This window comes from Phyllostomus discolor, chromosome 1 (assembly GCF_004126475.2).
Source record: "Phyllostomus discolor isolate MPI-MPIP mPhyDis1 chromosome 1, mPhyDis1.pri.v3, whole genome shotgun sequence".
In the NCBI taxonomy this organism is placed as follows: Eukaryota; Metazoa; Chordata; class Mammalia; order Chiroptera; family Phyllostomidae; genus Phyllostomus; species Phyllostomus discolor.
This window is the reverse complement of record NC_040903.2, coordinates 183947477-183970758: the sequence shown is the minus strand read 5'-3', so window position 1 is coordinate 183970758 and position 23282 is coordinate 183947477. Positions and strand designations below refer to the sequence as shown.

The window sequence follows — 23282 nt, the reverse complement described above, 5'->3', positions numbered from 1 at the left end:
TTCTTAATGGATAGTTTTGCTATAGATGGAGCTTCAAGGTACGTGCAATGAAAGGGTCAAGTTTAAGACTTCTCTAAACCTCTGCTCTCCGTCACCCTTAATGGCCTTCCTGGTGTTAGAGATTTGTTTAATGATCAATAGAGGTTCCTATTCCTACCACTGAGTCTTCCAGAAAGCAGCATAACCAAGTCAATGTTTAACTGGATTCTCTCAGTCTGACGGCAAAGTGGGAGTTGAAGGGAAGTCTCCATGGAAACCAGCCTCCCAGGAAGTGGCCAGAGGGGCTAGTGTGTGGTGAAGCAGACCCACAAAGATGTCAGGAAGGAAACAACTGCTTTGTAAAGCAGGGGTAGGTAAACTTTTGAAATACTTTGATTAAAACAACCTACACTGAAGGCCGCACACCACTTCCCTCTTGGTCTTTCATGTAAAATGGGCCTGAGCCCCTCCAAGGCTCACCCCAGAGTGACCAAAGTAGCCCCTATGCAAAACAAAGAAGAAGAAACGCTTTCGACTGCACCTGTGGGCTTGGCATTCCATCAGAACCTGAACGAGAAGAGTGCACATTCCTTGGGGAGACAGCAGGACCAGAACCCAGCTTTGGATGGGCAGCTGCCACCGCTGCGAGAGACCTGGTATGGGAGGTACTCTGCAGGTAAACCTAAAACCCAGCGTGAGATTTGTGTATTTGTGTCAAGAGAGCTATGGATAGATTTACCTGTCTTGCCCTGTAATCTCGGAAAATCCCTAAAGTATTGAAATACAAGGGAATATCTTTCGATGGGAGATTGAAGGTTTGTCAGCTGTAAATATCCTGGGTGCATTATGTGAGTATGTAAACTACATAAAGGGCTTCTCAGCATTTCATGTGAGAAGAAAGAAATCATTTTGTTTCAGCTTAGTTTATGCTGCTTTCAATGTTTATATATAGCTTTGCCAGACAATTAAAATTATTTAGATAAAGGTGTGATACATTGTAATGATCACATGTTTCAGTTTGAGTCTAAATTTAGATCGTCCTCTCCAGTACTGGGTGATGGATGCATCAGGCTTTGTTGTTGTGAAAGCCGCACTGTAGGAGTTCATTCTAAGTGCACTTGGAAAGCGCCCCAAACAGAATTGATTTATCGCAGTGCAGATGAGTGGGTAAGTCACCCGCTCTCCAACCCCACATTTTTCATAGTTATTTGAGGAACTAAGAGAATTTTTTCCAGTTATGATAGAAAGCTCTGAGCCTGAAGTGGCTGTAAATTATCCTGGGATATTTTACATGTAAAGTGCTTATGACAACCAGAATGGTAATTAAACAGACATTCTAACTTGGGAAGAGTAGTATGCAGACACAATGTAAATGTACCTACAGATGTATGTAATTTTCTCTTTTCTTCACATTCTGGATCAATGACACAAATAAGCTCCCACCATTGGTCAGCTTGGCCAGAAGCCTTCTATTCTATTTCAGTAACTAGGAAATCTCACCTAGAATGGCTACTTTCTGTAATTGACAACTTTTGACTGCTTCTATAACCTGTGTTTTTATGTTCTTCAACTTTCTAAGGACATGAGTGGGAATTTTCCTCTTAATTTTACTGAAGAATTCTTTTTTTTTCTTTTTTAATGTAAACCCTTTATCCAGAGTGTTAAGATTTTGATAACTGGTAAAAGCTGATTCTAATGGATTTGAGTCCCAACTGGGAAATGTTCTTAGTTTTGAAGCGAAAATCACATTAAAAATAATTTTGACCACAATTTTCGGGGGCCAATATTCTAAACCCATCTCCACCAAATACCAAATGATATGACTTTGGGCAATTTACATCCTCAGTTTCCTTCAACTATAAACCAGGGGTAAAAATAACTATCTGACGTTGCCTGTGTCATTTCAGGAGAATCAAATAATGGGGTGATATCACTAAAATCATAGTACACAGTTACAGAGTACTCGGGCTACTGGAAAAAATTTTGTTAAAACTATTTAGATTTTTAAATCCCACATGTTTTTCATTGCCATTGTTGTCATTTCTGTTTTGCTCACTATGCTGGCATCTCTCAAAAGAAAAGAAGGACATAGCAAAGTTCTTAAGGTGATCATTCAAATGTCTTAAGGAGAGAAACACATTGTTACCTTGGAATTTTTCCATTGCAAATGCAAAGTGGAACTGTAGGATAGCCTACACAAGAATCTAGAAATCAGAATGCTTCCAGCTTGTTGAGAGGCAAGAACTCACTGTACTGGAAGTGCAACTGACTAAGAACTTCATTCACGCACTGCTGGTCATGGTAGTAGTCCCAGGGCCCAGGATAATCAAGCTGAAAAATCAAATTCATAATGGATCTCTTGAGCCTCTCTGTTTCCTGACACGGCTTAGCCCTGCATTATTTTATCAAGAGAGGATATTGATATGTCGTATTATAGTGGCAACTTGTGGAAATGGCTTTCCTCAGTTAGGGAGACTATTTAACTAGGAACATACCACACTCAGCATTCATACTCCTATGACACACTCATGCTGCATTTCTTTTTTTTAAGTATCAATTGAATTAATTTTATTTTATACAGATAATTTATTATTTTATATATGCACACTTAACAAAGATGTAAGATGGTTATTTGTTATGCACCTTAAGAAACAGCACAGTACAAAGTATCACTAAAACATTTTATATGCTCATCCCTAATCTCAGGCCCCTGCATCTAAGAGTAATAATTTTTCAAAATAATCTATTTATCACCCCCTTGTTCATTATTTTAATTTTTTATTTTAATTGTTGTTCAAGTACAGTTTTCTGTCTTTTACTCCCGTCTCAGCCCACCCTCCCATCCCTTCCCACCTCCCTCCCATTTCCACCCCCCCAGTTTTTGTCCATGTGTCCTTTATACTTGTTCCTGTTAACCCTTCCCCTTTTCCCCTGAAATTCCCTCCCCTCTCTGCTCTGGTCATTGTCAGCCTGTTCTCTCTTTCAGTGTCTTTGGTTATATTTTGCTTGTTTGTTTGTTGATTAGGTTCCTGTTAAAGGTGAGATCATATGGTATTTGTCTTTCACCGCCTCGCTTATTTCACGCTCATGCTCCATTTCTTTATCACCTCTCTGTCTAACACCTATCTATCTATCTATCTATCTATTCCATCTAAAAAGGGATTATTTTAATTTCTTAATGCTGTATTTTCCCAATTTACTATATTATGTTGGGGCAATTTCATAACATTAAAATAAACCAATAAGTTTCTATTTTACATGCCAAATTCTGTGTTTGAAAAACAAAAACTTTGTCATCAATACATTTTTCATTGTGCAGCTCTTCCTCTAAATATCAGTCTGGGGAGAAAGTGAGGAAAGGAGAGATTCAATCCTGCATCTGGGCTAATATTTTGTCATTGGCATTCATGTAGGGCTCCTGCTTGATACGTTTCATCTCCATGTTCCACCCACAGGTTACACACATTTAACAAAGAAGGTGCAAAAGTGTGCTAACAAAGTCTAAAAGTCATGACCAGCCTGCTTTAATAGTAAATTGTTTCTAATGGTCTTTTTTTTTTTTTTGCTTCTCCCCCAATCCTTCAAGTGCCCAGGGCCCTGTATTTTGACATCCCACTGGAACGGACAGAAACAAGTATTATTAAAAGGCATCCACCCCGAAGACTTCAAGTAAGATGAATTTAAAGGGCTTCATAAGGAATTTAATGGTAACATCCCTTTTTAATTATAATCATAGAAGAGGGGCACTGACAAGGACTAAGCAAATGAGAATGAGAATAATGTTAAAGAGAATGTTGTCAATGCAAAAACCATCTTTCTTTTTTTTTAATCTGTGAATTTTTAAAAAGATTTTATTTATTATTTTTAGAGAGGGAAAAGGAGAGAGAGAGAAACATCAATGTGTTGCTGCCTCTTGCAGGCTCCCCTACCAGGGACCTGGACTGCAACCCGGGCATGTGCCCTGATTGGGAATCGAACCAATGACCCTTTGGTTCATTGGCCAGCACTCAATCCACTGAGCCTCACCAGCCAGGGCGAGACCATCTTTCTTTAAGTTTCCTTGTGTAATGATTTCACTTTTAAGGCCGCCACCAAAAGAAGGAAGTATACTATAGTAACAAAGACATAGCCATGATGTGACTCAAAGGACCTGAATCTTGCACTGATTAGTTGGATGGCTATGGGGAAATCACTTGTAATAAACAATAGCAACAGCTACTACTTTTTAATTACCGCCTATTACAGGTCAGATACACTCCAGACAACTTGATCTATGCCATTCTCTTAATCCTTATACCCCTCTGTGAGAAAGGATGTATTATCTTGGCTTTCTCTGTGTGGTTCAGAGAGTAAACAAGGACAACAGAGGCCAGATATTGGCCAGTTCTCCAAAGCCTGTGCTCTTAACTGGGCATAGATGATCTCTACGGCCCTCTGTCCCTAACCTTTCCTTGTTCTATGTGTTCACTGGTTGTTGAAATTGAGGACATTAGATTGCAAGGCAGCAGAGCAGGAATTTTAAATGCACTCACCTTAATAAATATTTAATGCATTTTCTCTAGAGAACTGCAAATTCTAAGAACTCTTATCCTAGAAGGGGAAAGAAATATGAGTGGGTCCTTGAAAATAAGCATCAGCTAAAAGGAAGGCTGGGGCCTCTCTTATGAGCAGGATCTGTCACTGACATTTCAAAAACTGGAGCCAAATCCCACCTGCTACGTAGTTCACCCAGATGACTAGACCAATCCTGGGTGTATCTGAGTCCATAGTGAGGCATTATTTTTGTTTCAGTTGGTTTTTACTTTACCTGTTTTCTCCAGAAGCTCACAATTATTATTATTGCTGTAACTATATCCTTTAATCACAAAAAAGCACCTTTTCCCAAAATATCAGAAACCTCAAAATATTGTTTAATGAAAATAAAGTGATTTTAAAGTGATTTTATGAGCATATCTCTAGCTAAATTGAACAATTTAAAAACTTATGTTTTATTCCTAAATCAAATATATCCTTTCAAAGGAGTATGTTTAACATATGTTACTGTGGAGACTCTAAGTTGAATATCTCACATAGAAGATATTACTATAACCAGTGAAAAGTAAATGTGTAGCAGTCTATAGTGCACAAAGTACTTTTTATACCTACCAACCCTAAATAAGTTAAAAGAGTCCATCGAGCTCAAAGAGAACTCTGGTATTTCACAGACTACACCCCCACAACCTAACCAACCACCTTAAAAAAGAAGAATCAAGACAAACAAATTATTTGAGTGCAAAGAATATGTTTTATTCAGTCTTATATATTTATTCACTAACACCCTAATATGCACCCCACAAAATTTTGTGACTGAATGAACAGAGGTATGAATTACAACATCAAAGCACACTCCATACTACAGACCTATAGCATCACTGTGTTGGAAGTCCAATTGACTAGCCAAAACAACCAATGTGATGAATTACAAGGATAGAGGAGTGTTTTGTTGAATCCAAGAGGTGGGAGGCCCCTGAACTTGAGGGAAGGGCTGTGCCCTGGAACTTGAAAGGCAGAACTCTCTATGTGTCTCCCCTAAGCTTTTCTCCATGCATTTGCTTTACTCTCTCCCTGCAGATCAACTTTTCTGCCCCTCAAGACCAATAATGAAATATGACTATTAATTTGCATCTTAGAGTTCCAGTCAAACAGAATGGCCTGGCTCTGTTGGCTTCAATTCCAAATTCCTGGGAGAAGAAATCTTATTGGCTCAGCTATGCTCATGATTCTGGTTTTGGCCCAATGAGCTGTGACCAGAGAATGTGCTCATGCAGTAGAAATGTGGGCAGAAAAGCCTTCCACATTAGATTCTGAAAGCAGCTTCCCGAGAAGAGGGAAATCACTGGGAACTTGGCAGATATCTGAAGGATATCAACTATAATTATCTTTACAAATGAGGCTCAGCACATTTTCCATTGCAAACGGGTTTTTGAGAGAATAATAAATGCTGGGTTCCCATGACATGCTAATGAATAGCCTAATCTCTGCCAGAGAAAAATGTTAAAGTATTTTAAATTATTAAACCGAGTCTAATTGCACTTTAAATAACTTGAGTTGTGTGTTTGGCACTCTGTACTTGCTGAACATCTACTCCTCAAGTAAACAGCAGGTCATGAACCAGGGTTCTCTCCAACTTGGAGCTGCTAAAATCTGAGCCTCCTCCAGGGAACTCTGAAGCAAATGTGCCTATCCCAGTCGAAGAGTTGACCTTCACTGTCCCTTCTGGCCTGATTCACCTTCTTAATCAGCCATCTCAGGTCCAGCCTAAGGTGGAGATGTTCTCTGCAACACACGGTGTTTCCTCAGGTGATCTCAGATGACTCCCTCATCTCCAAATATTTGCTTCAAATCTACCTTCCCTGGAAAGGCTTATCCTGACAACCCACTGACAGCTGCAACCCTCACCCCGGCACTCCCGATTGCCCTGACTGTTCACTATCTTTTTCCCCCAGAACACTTTTCATCAAACACAGCAAGCAATGTACTTATCATTATTTCCATTGTGTATTTTCTTCAGTTCCTCCCTGCCCTCTCCCCATCCCCAGTGCTAGTATATAATCTTCACAGAAGCAGGGATCTCTGTCTGTTGTCTTCACTAATGAATGCAAGTGTCTAGCACAGTGCGTGGCACATCACAGTGATCGATAAGCGTGTGTTGAATGCATGCTGAATGAGTGAATGGAGAGGAGGGGAAGGCGAGCATAAAGACTGCTGATGAGAGATAAAGAAGGCGGTTCTGCCCTGGTGGTTTCGTTGTGTTGTTTTCGGTATTAGACAGTTTGTCACAAACTTATTCCCTTTATCTTTTCTAGTCCTTTGCCCATTTTCTATTGTCTTTTTCTTTGTGATTTGTAAGAGTTCTTTACATATCTTAAACCTGGTCTTCTTTACATATCTTAAACCTGGGCAAATCTCTTCACCCATGGTTTCCTTTCCCGTTTGGCACGTGTGTGTGATGTGTGTGTGTGCACAGATTTCCTGTTTTAAGGTCAGATTTCTCAGTCTTAATCTTTATGTTGTGTGTTTCTTGTATGCTGACTAATTTTTATCTTCTCCAAGTTCATAACAATATTCTTTATTTCTAAAATTTGTAATATTTAACTTTCCACATTTAGGTCTTAATGGATCTGAAATTCATTTGTGTGCAGGTGTGAAGTTGGAATCTAATTTTACTTTCTGTCCATTTGATTAATCCCTTGTCCCTGTACTCTTTAGGGAGTCGGCCATTCTTTGACCATTGATTTGAAATGTTATTTCTGTCATCTAGCCAATTTCCAGGGCTTCATGAGTCTGTTCCCGGACTCGGTCTCCTGTTGCATTGGTCTGCTTGGTGTCTCCGCAGGAATTCTACAGTCTTAACTGTGTAACTTGAAACTGAGTTTTAATATCCAATATGGAAAGTCTCCTCACTTTATTCTTCCTCAGAATTGCCTTTGCTATTCATAGTCCTTTGCTCTTCCATGTCAAGTTTGGAACTTCTTGGCAAGCACCATGAAAAACTTGCAGTCTTCTGTCAGTCTTCTGACTGGAATGCATCAGTGGGTGAACTTGAGGAAGATCAACCACATTTACAATACTGAGTCTTCTAAACCATGAACATGGCATACATCCCCATTTATTCATATTGCCTTGGAGATCTTTCAATAGTATTTCATCATTTTTCCACAGGGGTCTTGTGTAATTTTTTTATGTTTATTTATCAGGACCTTTATCAATCAGGGTTCAGCCAAGAGAGACAGAACAAGCAGATGGGCATACATACTTGTGGAGGATACTGGCCAGCAGTATCCATCCCTGCTGCGGATGCTCGTCGAAACACGAGAAAAACATACACAGGGACAACCGAGTCCTGTGGGGAAATAGGGATGAAACAGCCACTCTCTCTAGTGGGGAGTGCCCCATTTTCCACCCAAGCAGGTTTTTATTAAGAATACAGACACAGTTTGTGGATTACAGTCTGGCAGGGAAGATCAAAAGGGATAGGTAATTTTCAAAGGGTCTGACAGAACTCCCGCTGGGATTCTGGGCTGAGAGTTTGTGTTTTATCACTTAAGAGGACTACAGGACCTAAAAGGCTAGTCTTGTTTCCTGCCCGTGCCTTCATATTCTAATTCAATAGCATCCTCCAGCAAGCAGATCTCACAGGATCTTGCATAGTCTATGTCCCAGGCCTGATTACCCCGGGGGTCCACCGGCTCTGGTCTGGACTGCACCGCCCCTGTTATTTCCGCAGGCCTGAGTCGGGCAGAGGAGACAAAGGCAGCCAGGAGACTTGGATTTCTCACAACTAAGAACAAGGACTCAGGCTTTGACAAAGACAAGGGGGCAGGGGTCGATGTCCATCACCCCTTCATTTTCACAGCTCCGAGTATCTTCCCTGAGGCCTCCTCGTGATCATGCCCGACTTAGGCGATTCCCCTCATGGGAAATCTTACCCGTCATTGGCTAACTGATCAAGCCTAGGAGGCCAGGCACAGAACAGGCAGCGTTCGTGCCAGGGAAATAAGTTTTGTCTCCTTAGTGGCTCCTGGTTCGGAGGTCTCTCACTTAGCCTAAGTCACAGGGGGTTACAGCTTCCTGAGACCAGGCAGGGTGGGCCCCAACACATACTAAGAGACTTATTGCAAGAAGTAAGCTCCCGTGACTGTGAAGGCTGGTAAAGCATGTCTGAAACCCACAGGGCAGACCATCAGGAAGGGCAGCTGGGACAGCAGGGCCTGAGCTGAAGCCACTCTACAAGTGGCATTTCCTCTTCTTCATGGGAGCCTCAGCTTTGCTCTGCAGACCCTTCAACCAACTGAATCAGGCTCGCCCAGACTGTTTAAAACAATCTTCCTCTCTTAAATTCAATGGAGTATGGACTTTAGCCACATTTACCAAAGAATTTCACAGCAACCCCTAGATGAGTGTTGAAATAACTGGAGACTGTGGCCTACCCACGTTGACACTTACAAACGGACATCGATATACTCTGTAGGGTTTTCCCCTCCTGTTATAAATGAGTTATAAATGATTATTATTGGTGAATAAGAAAACTAATGATATTTGTACATTGAATTTTCAACTTTATTGAAATACCTTAGAAATTCTATTTGTCCACAGATTCTTCTTGACTTTCTATGTAGATAATATCTTTTATAAATAAGAATGTGTTTTTCTTTCTTCCCTTGTTCCTTGGACTGGCTTTCTTGACTTTTGCATGGAATAGAATGTCCTTTGCAATGTTGAACTCAAGCAGTGATAATGGGCATCTTTGTGGCATCCGTGACATCAATGGCACCAGTCCTAAAACAAACTATAGTTGTGACAGGATTTGGATAGATGCTGGTCAGAGACTTAAAAGAGAACACTCAAATTAGCATAATTCAAGGCAGTTTTCTTTACAACTACCTTTATACCGGTTTGGATTAGGGAAATCACAGAAGATATTGCAATGCCTGCCAACGGCAGCTGAGGAGTAACTATCTCTGGGCAAAAGGACTAGGAAAGGGACAGGCTTCTGGAACTGGGGCTGAGAGAGGCAGGTAGAGGAAGCTGCTTTGGGAGGGGCACAAACAACCAGCATGACCAGCCGGGACGGGAGCCAGAGGAAGGAATATCCTGATCTCATTCTCTTTCTTCTCTCAGATCTCCTAACAGGGCTCCTGAGTGGCTGAACCCAATGGAAAGCCAGAAGGCAGGAGAAATTGCTTAATCCTCACAGGCAGAGAAAGGGGTAGGGAAATGTAGCAAATGGATTTGGAGAAACAAGTAGAAGATAACTGGCAGAATGCCATTTACTGAATCATTGTTTTCTTTATTCCTAGTGTGCTCGGAGTTTTTTTCAGGGCTGAGTATTAAATCTTATTGATTCTTTTACCCCATCTATTAAATAGCCTATTAAAATATGCTTAGGTTTTTTGTATCAATTTTCATTAGTAAAGCTGTTCTATAATTTCCCTATTTTTAAAATTCTTATTTATTTTTAGAGAGAGGAAAAGGGAAGGAGAAAGAGAGGGCGAGAAACACTGCTCAGCCACCTCTTGCACGTCCCCAACTGGTGTCCTGGCCCCCAACCCAGATATGTACCCTCATTGGGAATCGAACCAGCAACCTTTTGATTCTCAGGCCAGCACTCAATCCACTGAGCCACACCAGCCAGGGCTAACTTCCCTATACTTCTTTTTCCAGTTTTGCTCTCAGAGTTATACTAGTTTTAGAAAATTTGAGCCCTGACGTCTGGGGCCCAGTGAGTTGGGCATCATCCGGCAAACTGAAAGGCAGCTGGTTCATTCCTGGTCAGGGCTCATGCTTGGGTTGCAGGTCAGGTCCCAAGTTGGCTTGTGAGAGGCAACCAATCCATGTTTCTTCCCTCTCTTTCTCTCTCCCTTCCCCTCTCTTTAAAAGTAAACAAAATCTTTAAAATTAGTTGATTACCTTTTCCTCTTTTCTATTCTCTGAAATAGTTGATAAACATAGTTTTTTGTTCCAGAAAAGTTTAGTAAAACAGGCCGATGAAACCATCTTTGGCCACCTGAACCTTTGGGGGACTGAGAAATTTCTTATAGTTCTTAGTTGATTTAGGTATCTGATTTCTTCCTGATTTAATCTTGCTAACTTATATTTTTTCCCCAAATTATCCATTTATCTAAGCTTTCAAATGTATGCTTATAAAGCCTCAGCTTATTCATACTCAACTTTTTGACAACGCGTACCAAACAAATCTGCCAGCTTACGTGTTGATGCAGCTCTTTTTAAGCAGGAAAACCCCTGAACTGAAACTGTGAACATGGCTCTAGATTACCATCTTGTATGGAGAATTTTTGCCTACCATTTAACTGATGGAAATAACTCACAGCCATCAGGATCCCTGAATGTTTTGTAGATCAACTTCCCCTGAGTTTTCTGGTCCATGGAGATATTTATCTTACATTTAAAGCCTGACCATGTCTTTTTGGGTTTATGCTTTGTTTTTCATTGCTATACATTTGGAGGAAACAATGTTACTAAAATATGAACTCACTGCAATGCCTTGACCAGAAAATCCTCCTTGGTGTTACGATTTCTTGCTCCAAGACTGCTCTGGACATCTTTACCTTTTCTCCCAGAACCTTGGAGGACACCGCCTTAGGTCAGATGCCAAACGCATTTTAGACTTTCTTCAAGGTGCTCCTGCCCACCTCTGTCGTCCTGCTAGTAAATAGAAGCCTCTGTCTCAGGTTGGTGTTTGTCACCAGGTTCAGTGACCTCGGCTCGATGTAATCTCCTTTCTTCAGTCTCCTCTGTGACACTTCAGCTGGTCATCCCCACAATTTGTTTCATTCGAGAAGTCAAATAATACAGAAATCTTTAGACAAATAATTGTTGTTATATTTAAGTTGTGAAATGAAAACAGCTTTCATCCCACCGATTCCTTCCATTGTATTCTATCTGGAGGTGATGAAGTGAGGCATCTTGTTTTCCAGGCAGGGAGAGGGAACATAACATGAAGCCAGAATTCCAAGGCAATTTCATTCGACTATTTGTTTAGAGAGGCCGATTTTCCAACAATTTTATCTGCAGTACTTCTCAGGCCAAGTGCAAGGGCCTTCACCCAGAGATCCTATTTGCAGTGTTAGCTGCTGCCACCTAGTGTCCTTCGTGGAGAAATAGTGTGGGCCTTCAGGTTCTTTTCAACGGTCAGGAAGAAATGGTCTGGATAGAGGACTTCGAGACACCTACTACTTAACCCTTACCAGAACTGAGGATTCAAATAAAATGAGGCTGAAAATAGAAAAATATATATTAATTCTTTCCCAGGAAAACCTGGCTCAAAGAGCTTATGGATAGGTTATTTTTTTAATAGTTGAAAATATTGAAGTAGCTGGCTTCTTCAGACTTGGTTTTTCACTGTGCTCCACAAACAAATCCACTATGCTCTATTTGGATGTAGCTCCTTCATTCACTTCAGACAGTATGGAGGCTAGTGGACCCCACCCTAGGAAATCATCAGAATGCCCTGGAGAGTTTTGAAAAATGTATATTCCAAAGAAACAATTGATAAACTGGACTTTATTAAAATTAAGAACTTATGTTCTGTGAAAGACAATGCCAAGAGAATGAGAATATAAGAGAAGACATACTGGCAACTAAGCATATGAAGAGATATTCAACACCATATGTCATTGGAAAATTGCAAATTAGAACAACAGTGAAATGCTACCGCGTACGTATACCAGTGGCCAAAGTCCGAGACACTGACACCACCAAATGCTGATGAGCATGTGGAAGATCAGGAACTCATCCGTTGCTAGTGGCATGCAAAATGGTACAGCCACGTGGGAAGGTTTTTTACAGAACTAATCATACTCTTAGCATATCATCTAGCAATCACACTCCTTGACATTTACCCAAATAAACTGCAATCTCACAATCACACAAAAATCTACACATGGATGTTTATAGCAGCTTTACTCATAATGACCAAAACTTGGAAGCAATCAAGATGTCCTTCAGGAGGTGAAAGGAGAAATAAATTGTGATATATCCAGACAATGAAATATTTTTGAGCATTAAAAGGAAATGAGCTCTTGAGCATGAAAAGGCATGGTGAAAACTAAGTGAAGGAAACCAATCTGAAAAGACTACGTACTATTTGATTCCAGCTCTGTGACATTCTGAAAAATGTAAAACTATAGAGACAGTGGTAGAAATATTAGTGGTTGCCAGCAGTAAGGAGGGAAAGAGGAGTGACTAAACAGGCAGAGCACAGAGGATTTGGGGGGTAATGCAGCTACTCTATATGACACTACAGTGGTAAATACATGTCATTATACATTTGTCCAAACCCATCGGAATGTGCAACCCTGAGAGTGGACCTTAATGTAAACTAAAGACTTTGGATGATGATGATGATGATGATGATGATGATGATGATGATGATGAGTCAGTGCAGGTTTATCAAGTGTAATAAATGTACACTCTGGTAAAGGATGCTGATAATGGGTTTAGGTGCAGAAGGTATATGAGAACTCTACACTTTCTGCTTACTTTTTCTGTGAACCTAAATATGCTTTAAAAATAAAGTGTATTAATTAAATATACATACATGTATATATACTATTTATATGAGTATTTTTTTTTGCCAGGACATAGACCAGATCTATTGAATCTCAATCCCCAATGAATGGTACAGGATTTTTTTAATTCCAAGAGTTTCTAATGATAAAACCAGATATAGGAAAGAGTAAAGAAAAAAGCATGAAATTTGGAACTGGACAGACCTGAGCTTCAATCCTGAGTTGCCACTTACCAGCTATGCAACTTTGGACATGCTATTAACCTCTCTGACATGGGGACTCATCATAATCATTCACAGGGTCCCCATGATAATTGAATAAGGTGATATACTGTGACCTGAGCATGATGGACAGCAGTGGCCACACAGGTATATGGGCCTAATCACCAGAAAAAACTGAATCATGAACTAAGCCAGGGGACGGTATAAATACTTCCTTGTTCTTTCCTCAACCCCAAATTTCTCCTCAGTTACTACTGATTCTCCATTCCATACGTGCCTGGATATTCCTTTACCCTTCTCCTTCATTTTCTACTCCATTCCCCTCAGGACCAGCGGCTTCTTCCTGTGTAGCAGGTCCCATTTGCTCTGTACCTTAATGTTCTGCAGAGAAGAGAGCCAGACAAACCTCTCTAACTAGTACTGATCACCTCTCGTTACTCCTTGATAAGCCATTATGATAAAAACAAACAAACAAACAAACAAACAAACAAAAACACTTCCTCACGTCAGGCTGCTCTAGCAGGAAGAAATGCTGGCTGCCCTCCCGAGAAAGGTTCAGGCCAGGCCGAGGGTCCAAGAAGCAGTTCCATAGGGTAGTAGCAGGGGCCATGTCATGCTCCCCACTGTGAGTGCTGGGTGCTCAGCATCCATTCCCCATGGTCTCTCCCTCTTTTCACCCTTGAAAGCCACACTGGCTTCCAGGACTGCTCCTTGATAACACAGCAAATCAGACTGCAGTGAAAAGGATTTTAAAATGCATGTATTAGCATTTGCCTCTCGTGTTGGACTAAGGGATTTGTGCTCACACGTTTGCTGCAGCAGCGTGGTGTCCTGGTTTCCCCCTGCTTCCTGAGCCATCACTTCGCAGTCTCCTTGGCCATTGTGTCCCTGTTCAACAGCCCCTCAGTGTTGGGCTTTTTGGCTCTGCTCTTCTCACTCCTGACCTCGTCCATGACTATGGTTTCAGTTTTTCTCTACCCAGGAACAATCCCCATGCACACATCTTCCGCACAGACCCGTCCTCCGAGCACCGTGCCTGTTTCTCTGAGTGCCTACTCAACATCCACAGGGCTCTTCTCAAAGGCTTCTCAAACACAACCTGCTCTGAACCGAACTGGTTCCTTCCCACTATGCTCCACCCTAACCTGGTCCTCCTCTAGAGTTCCCCATGTCGGGGATGGGTAACACTATCTGTCCCTTATACTTGAATATCATCTGGGCGCTTCACTCCCCCTTACCAACCATCATGAATCCTGCCTGGTCGGTGTTAAATGTTTGTGGAGCCCACCTGCATCCTTCCACGAATCCCAGCCCATCATCTTTGTCCTCCTGACTGCTCTCAGTAGTTTAGTTTAGTTTCCACACTGCAGCCACAGTGACCGTCTGCTGAAAGCAAATGTAATCATGTCACTACTTTGCTACTGTGCCAATGGCTGCCCGTGGTCTTAAGAAAACTAACAAACTAACATCTAATACTCACCCCCCCATCAGGCTGGGCATGAGCTGGCCCCGGCCTCCGACTCCAGCCTCATCGGAGCTGCTCTTCCTCTCTAGCTGCAGCCAACTGACGTCCTGCAGTTCCTTCAACAGCTCACACACTCTCTTACCTCGGGGCTGTTCTCTCTTCCTGGGACACCCCAGCCCCCTTAAAACTCCCAACCTGCTAACTTCTGCTGAAAGATGGCTTCTTCAGGAAACTTCTGTGGATGGTCTCCTTACCCCTCTCTCCATTGTATTCATTTTCTAGGGCTACATTCATAAAGTATAGCAAATCATGTGGCTTCAAATGACAGAAATGCATTGTCTCGCAGTTCTGGAAGCTAGAAGTCTGATACCAAGGTGTTGGCAGGGATGGTTTCTTCTGAGGACTATGAGGAAGAACCTGCCCCATGCCTTCTCTTAGGTCCTGGTGACTTGCTGGCAGTCTTTGGCTTTCCTTGTCTTGTGAAGCATCACCCCCACGTCTGCCTTCATCTTCACATCGTGTTCTCCCTGCGTGTGTGTCTGTCCAAATTCCTCTTCTTACAAGGACACCAACATATTGAATTAAGGGCTCACCCTACTCCAGTATGACCTCATCTTAACTAATTGTACATGCAAGGACCCTATTCCCCAATAAGGTCACATTCTGAGCTCCTGGGGGTTATAACTTCAACATATAAACTTGGGAGAAGGAGCACAGTTCAACTCACAACACCCTCCCACTCCTGAGATGGAGTCCTCCAGGTATGTATTGCCATAGCCCTGCCCTGGAGGCTTTTTCTTTAACCCACTCGTTAGTTTGTAATTCTTAATCACATAATCACATGAGCAAAAGTGTGTTTGCTCCCCCCATGGATTGTGAGCTCCATGGGGAACCATGCCTGTTTCTGTGGACCACTGTATCCCCAGGCCTGGCATGTGGCGGTTGTGCGATAAGTGCTCACTGAGAGAAGAAATAAGCTCCGTGACCCTCCAGGTCCTTGACTGTATGTCAGTGTGACGAGAGCAGCCCTTATGCCCCGAGCCCACTCAATCACTGCCCAGGGCTCTAGCTGCCAGAGCCAGAAGTCATCTGAGGCAAGGAGGCTGGAGGCAGATCCACCGGCTCACCCACTGCTGTCCCAGCTTAGTGACCCCTAGAAACTCCGGTGTCACCTCCCCCATAGAAACCAAGCCCTTGCTAGGAAAAGTCACGTCTCAAATATGTGAGTGCACTGCACTTTCATTTCACATGAGCTTCATAAGCACTGCTGGTTATTACTGAGGAGGCTCAGGGAGCTTCTCTGGACACCTTAAAAATAGGACAGAAGAGCTCAGCTGGGTGGTTAAGAGATGAATAAAATAAAGTAACTTCTTGGTGCCTCTTTCATCTCTAAAACTCTAAAATCCTCATTGTTTGATTACTTCGGATGTGGTCCCTCAATGCAGATAGAAAAAGATTCTCAGTCTTTTAACTCTCCCACCAATATTTAGATCAATAAGTCACTGACAACAGTGCCCTAGAACAATAAAGAACCCAGAGAAGCTGAAAAGCCTTTTTGCACAGATGTGATTATAATCCTGTTGAAATCACCTTCTCGGTGTGCTCTCAGGAGCAAGCACTGCTTTTGCAAAGTGTTAAGATAGCTTAATGCCTGGCTTTTATGTTTCATCATCTCACGGCACGAGGAATGCTGAATGCTCTAAATGTTGGACTTCTAGAAGCTTGAACCCATTGACCTGCCACAAGTAATTACTTCTGAAAGGATCCTGAACCAGCAAGAAGCCAGGACAACTCACAAAGCCAAGGTGAACTACAGTGGTGAGCGGGAGGGTGGGCTGCCCCTTTCATGTACTCCCTGCACAGAAGACTTCACAGCAAATCAAACCAATGTGTCATTCAGGCTTAGAACTTTCCAAAGCTATCCATCCTCTCCTGGGCCTGCTTCCAGCTGGGACCTGTTCCTGCCTCTCAGGGGAACCTGGGGCCCTTTCCCGTTTCCCGGTGAGACAGGGAGATGTAGATGAGACAGAGGAATTTCTCTTGGAAATTGGTGATTCTAGAAGCGTTCAAATTTGTGGAAAAGTCCAGCATAATTCCTCTCTTTCACTTCTTCCTCTCGGGCTAAATCTTTCTTTCTGTTCTCAGTTTTCAGGATAAATCATATCTATGAGTTGTTCCTGACCTGTTTTCCACAAACACACCAAAAAGTAATCCTGGAAAGGGCCTTCTGTAGAGCTCTCCCCTTGTATAAATGTGTCACCTCTGCCGAGGAAACCCCCCTCATGTGGGAATGTGCAATGGGAGGTGGGAGCAGATTTACAACACTTTCCACTCGTAATTCATGTTGGAGCCCGTGAGACACTGCAGTGTGCTGGCTCCTGTGGTGGAAGATGTCCAGGCACTTTGGATCCTCCAGGCCACGTCTATGATGCTGGCAGCACCTGGGGAGGCCCCCCCCCCCCGCTGAGGCTCACAGCAGTGAACACAGTCACTGTCCCCAGGGCAACATGAACCGTCACCGAACACATTTGGTGGTGAGTGTACTCACCCCTGGTTGCCCTGTGCAGCTGTCTGTCTGCACGGTCTCACTGGTGCTTATGACTCACCAGGGGAAGAGAACCAAAGTCACAAATAATCAACCTCAAGTCCTTCCTACACTGCAATACAACCAGGGCTTAGATTGGTACGTGGGGGAACACTCTACAAAAATAGGTTCCACTTCACCATTCAGTGGCTCCCCTCTAAGTTCACGCCAGACAGTCAGTCAGTAGTAGAAGAGACAGGGAGAGAGAGGGGCAGGTCTCACCGAACCAGAGCACATTTCTGGGAGGCGAGTAATAGGCATCTGTTCCCAGGGGAAGTGATATCCCGTCAAAATGAGATGTGAAAAGGTATGTCCATTCGAGGTCTGTAAGACTCTACAGGAACCTTAAAAACCACAATACGAACACTGCACACATCCGCTCCATTCACTGACGGCCACACCACGGACTGATGGGGGGCTGCAGTGGCCCTCCGGTGATGTCGCCGGAGATCTCTGTGAATTACAACTGAGGGTTGATCTTGTTGTATCCCAAAAAGGATTTCAAGCTGTCAATGGTAGAATCAGTAACTAATTACCTCATACTAACGAATGTGTCATTTTTTTGTAGCAGGGATTGGAAAAAAAGATGCAAATTCCAATGTATACTTCTGGGAAAAGACAATATTTACATAAGATGCAAATGCTGGAAATGAACCGTAAAAGACAAGAGGTAAATATGCGAAGAGAGTGGAAGAACGTCACGTTCACCAAGGCCACTCCGCGTGATTACCGCCGCCCTGCACGTGAATATGGTGAAGCGTTCACCTCCAGGCTTCACTTAGCATCTTGAATTCAGTCCCTGGGTCCAAAGACTCGACTGCTGGAGTCAGGAAGAGCCAGCAAGGTCCCTTCTGCTACCAACTGAGTCTTCCCTCTGCTTTCAGTCCTCACAAGGATTTATCTGCTCCTCCAGTCTCTCTTCCTTGACTAGGACATCCTGGCTAGAGCAGGAAAATGGGGGTAGATCATTTTTCTTGGTTTAGTAAAAGGAAATGGGATGAGTTCACCTTCACTTTGATACCCAGGCCTCTCTGCAACTTGTGCCACAGAATTCTCCTACAAGAAAGACCCCTGTAACAGCCCCCCTAACAGTAATGGCCTCTCTAACTCTCACATTCCGAGTTTCTCACTCGAGTGATTAAGCCGAAAGCCACTGTCTGCTGCAATTCCCATATACCCACTAGCTGACAGAGAAATGCTCCTACAGAAGTCCTCCCTGTCTGAGGCTGAGGGCATACTCTGCCTTCTCCTAACAAACCTGTGAGGAAAGCAAGTCTCTGCGCCTTCTACCAGGAGACAGAGAACCATGTTCCGAGCAGGGGAACACAGGGGTCTATGGATAAGGACCCAACTTGCAAAGTGGCTGAAAGTAGGGGGGGGGGGGGCGGGGGGGGGGCGGGGGGGGGTGAAGGTGAGAGAAAGAACTTTAACCGTTTATAACTCATCATTTGCAGACCCAAGCGGAGTTGGAGAAAAGTCTGCACAGGGAGGCAAGGATTCATAAGGAGAGACTGAGGGAACATAAAGCCAAGAAAACCCTTCACAGCATCCCAAGAAATGAGGGCGGTGACTTTCTAACCTTGTTGCCCGATGAAACCTTCAACCCAAGTGCAGGTGAGTCATGTAAATTGTTTCAGTAAAATAAAGTATTCACTCAAGTGTTTACAACAGCATCAAACATACTTCTAGGGGGCTGGAGGGAATGGTTAGTGAATAGCCTTGGGTCCCTGCTGATATTTTACCTCCCAGGATACAGTGGGCATATTATGCAGTTTAAGCACTGCAATGAGATGTTTCTTTCTTTTTAGAGGTTTACTATACTTTACATGCATTATTGGCAACCCTTCCTCCATCCGCAGGGGAAAAAAAGGCAAAAGAGCCTCATCTTGTGGTGAGGGAGAATGAAGCATGTGGAGAAAATACTGAACAGCTAGTTAGTATCAGCCAGCCTGGCGCCCTGTGCAGACACTGTCGCCCCGGCCCACTCTCCCTCTGCAGCACGCTTGGAACGTCTGAAACGGAACCCAAGCCTGCTCCTGCTGCATCCACTGTCTCAGTGAGGCCTCCACGCCCTGCATCACTCAGGCCAGAGACTTGGGGCCTCTCCAGCCCTTCTGTCCCCTCCCCTTGCAGTTGGTCAGTCACAAAGTCCTGCTGATGTCACCTAGCGCTGAAACCTGCCCTCTTTCTCCCATTCCCCATGCCATCCTTAGGTCACCGTGTCATACCAGGACTTTGGCTACACCCTCCCAACTGTGCTCCTCACTCAGGGTCTTACCCTTTCACATCAGCCCTTCCACTTCAGTGGTTCTCGGTGTGGTCCCCAGACCACTGGCACCAGCATCTCCTGGGAACTTGTTAGGGCCCTGGCCAGAGTGACTGAATCAGAAACTGTGGGGATGGGGCCCAGCAACCTGGGTTTAACACCTCCACCCCAGTGATTCTGATGCCCCTGAAGTTTAAGAACCACTGGTTTACTTGGTAATCAAAGTACTGTCCACAGACCAACAGAGCCTGCATCATCTGGGAGTTTATTAGAAATGTGGGATTTCAGACCCCACCCCCAGACCTACTAAATCGGGCCCTGCATTTTATCAAGATTCCAAAGTGATTCCCATGCACAATAAAGTTCCAAAAGTAATGCACCCATAGTGGAGTGGTCTTACAACATGCACATCTGACCAACTCACTGTCTTGCTAAAAAAAAAAAAAAAACCCTGTAATGAGCCTCCATCATCCTGAAGACAAAGTCTCAACTCCCTTCCCAGCTTCATCTCCTGCCACTCTCACGCCCAGCCCCCACACCTGATCTGTGGGCCAAATCCCCACCTCAGCCAGACTGACCACCAAGAGCTCTAAGGAAATGCTGGCCATGAGTCTGGAGGTCTTGGGCTTCTAAGAAGCAAAATAGCCAGCGAAAGAGATATTGCTCCTGCTCAGAGGAGCAAGATGCTTAATCAATAAGTTCATTAAACAAGAAAAGGCTGAATAATTGAAAATCTATGGGAGGCATCTATTTAACCTATACTCCCAAGTCCCAGAATGAAATATGCTGTGTAGTCATGTAGAGAAACAACTTTTACAATTAAAAAAAATAGTGGCAAAACAATCAAGACAAGTGCCTCAGCAATAGTTAGACACTTACACTCATCGCTTGGGGTCAGGCCAAGAAAACCAACATGTGTATAGTCTTTGGAAGATGCCTCAGATTTGGGGGGCACAGGAGAGACTGTGATACCAGGTGAAGGGGGTTTTCCTCTGCTCCCTTCATACTTTTTAGAGCTGTTTCATTTTGCTCTGGCAAAGGCTTATTGAGTGCTTACTACAAGCCAGGCACTGTGGTCTGCCCTTAAATGCATTATTGCATTTAATCCTCACACAACCTATAAGGTAGGAGTTACTATTAGCCCCCATGTGACAGAGCCAAGATTCAAGGCCAGGTCCCTCTGACTCCCAAGCATGCTCTTCCACCCACCCCCTCGTACAGCCTCATAGGACTCCAGGGACTTGGAGCTCCGTCCAGGACCTCCTCGGGAAAGTCTGCAAATATAGAGGTTGTGACTCCTCAACCAAATCTTTCAAGAGCTGCTTTCTGCAAAGCCTAGAGATTTCACCACTGCAGTAGGCAACTGCTGGAGCAATGACTCCTTTTTATTTATTCCCAAAGAGAGTTTTTGATTTCTTTCCCTGTATTCTAAAAGCAGTTCACTTTGCCTTCTCCTAAAAGTGGGGTGTAACCAAGATCATAGACTTACATGAGCATTCTGCTAGTCAGCTTCTGCTCATTAAGATTCTTCTGTACCCATCTCCACTTACTGAATGCTATTTTTGCCCATTCTTGTCCCCTCTTCTGGAAGATGGGGTGAGAGTTCTGGTCTCTTGTGAAATACAAAAACAAAAATCAGTCTTTGTTTTATGCTGCCTCTTTAAAATGAAATTACCCATGCTTTGCATATATTTATATAATAAATTATATATATGTATATATAAAACAATATATAACTTATACAAAGTGAACATCTCCTTTGGGCTCACAGTTCTCTGAGTGTTGGCATGTTTATGAGACTCCTGCCCTTTCCAGGAGCCATGAATAGAATATAGTGGGTAGGAAAAGCCATGGACTTGGAGCCAAAGTCTTTCACTGGAGCCCCGACAGTGTATTTACTAAATGTAAGCTCCACGGAAGCAGGGACCTTCTCTTGTTCCTAAAACAGTGCCTGGTACACAGTATCCTCTCCATAAATATTAGCTATATATATGTCTACATGGGTTTATTCTATATATAGACAGATTATAGATAAACTCTAGTTATTTAACCTCTCGCAAACCTCAGTTTCCACATCTGTAAATGGGAATATAAAGAATGTCACCATGTAGGTTTTATGTAAAAATTAATCTAAATATGTGTAAAAGCACATATGAAATTTGTCATTAAATGCATGGGAATACAGACAAAACTGAGGACAGATGGAGCTGATACGTAACAGTGAAAACAACTAGATGCTTCACGGGAGGTGTCACCCTAAATACATTACTTTAATGGTACCTTCGCAATTCTGGCCTTATCTGGACACCTGTACTACTATTTACTCAGTATTTTTTAAGCTGTCTCCTAAGGACAAGAGCAACTTCCCAAGGTAACCACAATACAATTATCACACTTAAAAGTTTTAACTTTGAAACACACTATTTTCTAATATATGGCCCATATATAAATATCCATGGTTGTCCTGGTAACGCCCTTTATAGCTACTTTTTGTTTCCCCACTTGTGCTTTCTTTGTAAGACCCAGGATCCAGTTCAGGGTCATACATTGCATTTATTTTTCTTGTCTCTGTCTGTTTTAATTCAAGAATAATCCCCTATCCTTTACTTCTTTCTTCTTTTCTCCTTCCTGCCCTGTCCTTAGGAGATTTGTGGTAATGTGTGTGGAGGAGGGAAGTGACTCTGCATTTAACTCTCAAATGTTTCTACTGAAAAGTAGCAGTATGTATGTGTGTGTTTATATACACACACTGCAATATATATCACTGTATACCATTATCGTGAAAAAATATTGTTGGTGGGTTGGAGTACACAGGTATGTATTACAGTATTCTTGTGACTTCCAGGAAATTTAAATTTTAACAAAATAAAAATATCTTTAATACATTCCCAGTTGGAATCTTTTATATGTATATATATATTTTTAAATGGCAAACAGATTATTCTGTGTTCATAAAAACATCGGCACTTAAAACAAATACAATATTGTCCTGGAAAAATAAATCAAACAAACTTTTAACTTTTTGTAGGAAATCCACAGGATGCAGAATTTTTAGAGCATCAAGCAGGGAGTGATGACTGTCCCCGGAAAATTGGTAAAATGGAGACGCAGCCCCTCGAACAAGAGGCCCAGGCCCAGCTTCTCTGGGACAGTTCCAGCTCTGACTCAGAGGAGCTGGGGACTGTCAGGAAGAAACCACAAGCCCTGGTGAGGACCAGGACAGAGAGAATCGCAGTTTTTGATGAGTTTTTTGATCGAGAATAAGAATGCTCTTCACTAATCAAGATACTCAGTGCACTGAATGCTTACTGTCCTATAACAACTCTTCAAATTAGTAGATGAATTATTCTGAGGAAACCAATTCACTTTCTTTTTATCTGGAGCCTTATCATTAAGACGTGTGACATATTTTGTTAATTGTGCTGCATAGCTAACTGCCTCAAAACTTAGGGGCTTAAACACCAGCCATGTATTGTTTCACTTTTCTGTGTGTTGCGGGGCTCGGCTGGGTGGTTCTTCTGCCATCTCTTTTGAATCTTTCATGTAGTTGAAGTCAGCCAGCAGCTAGGGCTTGACCAGGACACTCAGACTGCTGGACCTCATTCCCTCTCCATACAGTCTCACAGGCCTCTGCACATGGTGTCCCCAAGTGGTCTCTCCAGCAGGGCAGTGAGTTAGGAGCCCAGGGCTCCAAAAG

The 23282-nt window shown here is 42.9% G+C and overlaps 1 protein-coding gene across 2 annotated transcripts; it reads left to right on the top strand.

Moving 5' to 3' along the window:
• On the top strand, positions 1–23065 carry CCDC198 (coiled-coil domain containing 198). Of its 2 annotated transcripts, none has more exons than XM_028507456.2 (6): positions 1–655; positions 3566–3648; positions 16454–16540; positions 17888–17989; positions 18774–18933; positions 22614–23065. In XM_028507456.2, exons 1-6 carry the CDS (start codon positions 433–435, stop codon positions 22847–22849), a joined length of 891 nt encoding a protein of 296 aa, XP_028363257.1. In that variant the 5' UTR covers positions 1–432; the 3' UTR covers positions 22850–23065. The 2 variants fall into 2 exon arrangements, with proteins under 2 accessions (XP_028363257.1, XP_028363259.1); XM_028507458.2 differs by having other exon boundaries at positions 8–655; positions 17891–17989.
• Positions 23066–23282: the final 217 nt, after the last annotated feature.

What these genes read in the sequence shown, in the direction of transcription:
- CCDC198 (XM_028507456.2), top strand. Translation starts at nt 433, where the DNA reads ATGGGCCTGAGCCCCTCCAAGGCTCACCCCAGAGTGACCAAAGTAGCC. An exon ending in GGACAACTCACAAAGCCAAG is followed by an intron (nt 16,541 to 17,887) that starts GTGAACTACAGT and finishes ATTTTTTTGTAG; the next exon opens with CAGGGATTGGAAAAAAAGAT. An exon ending in TGAACCGTAAAAGACAAGAG is followed by an intron (nt 17,990 to 18,773) that starts GTAAATATGCGA and finishes CATCATTTGCAG; the next exon opens with ACCCAAGCGGAGTTGGAGAA.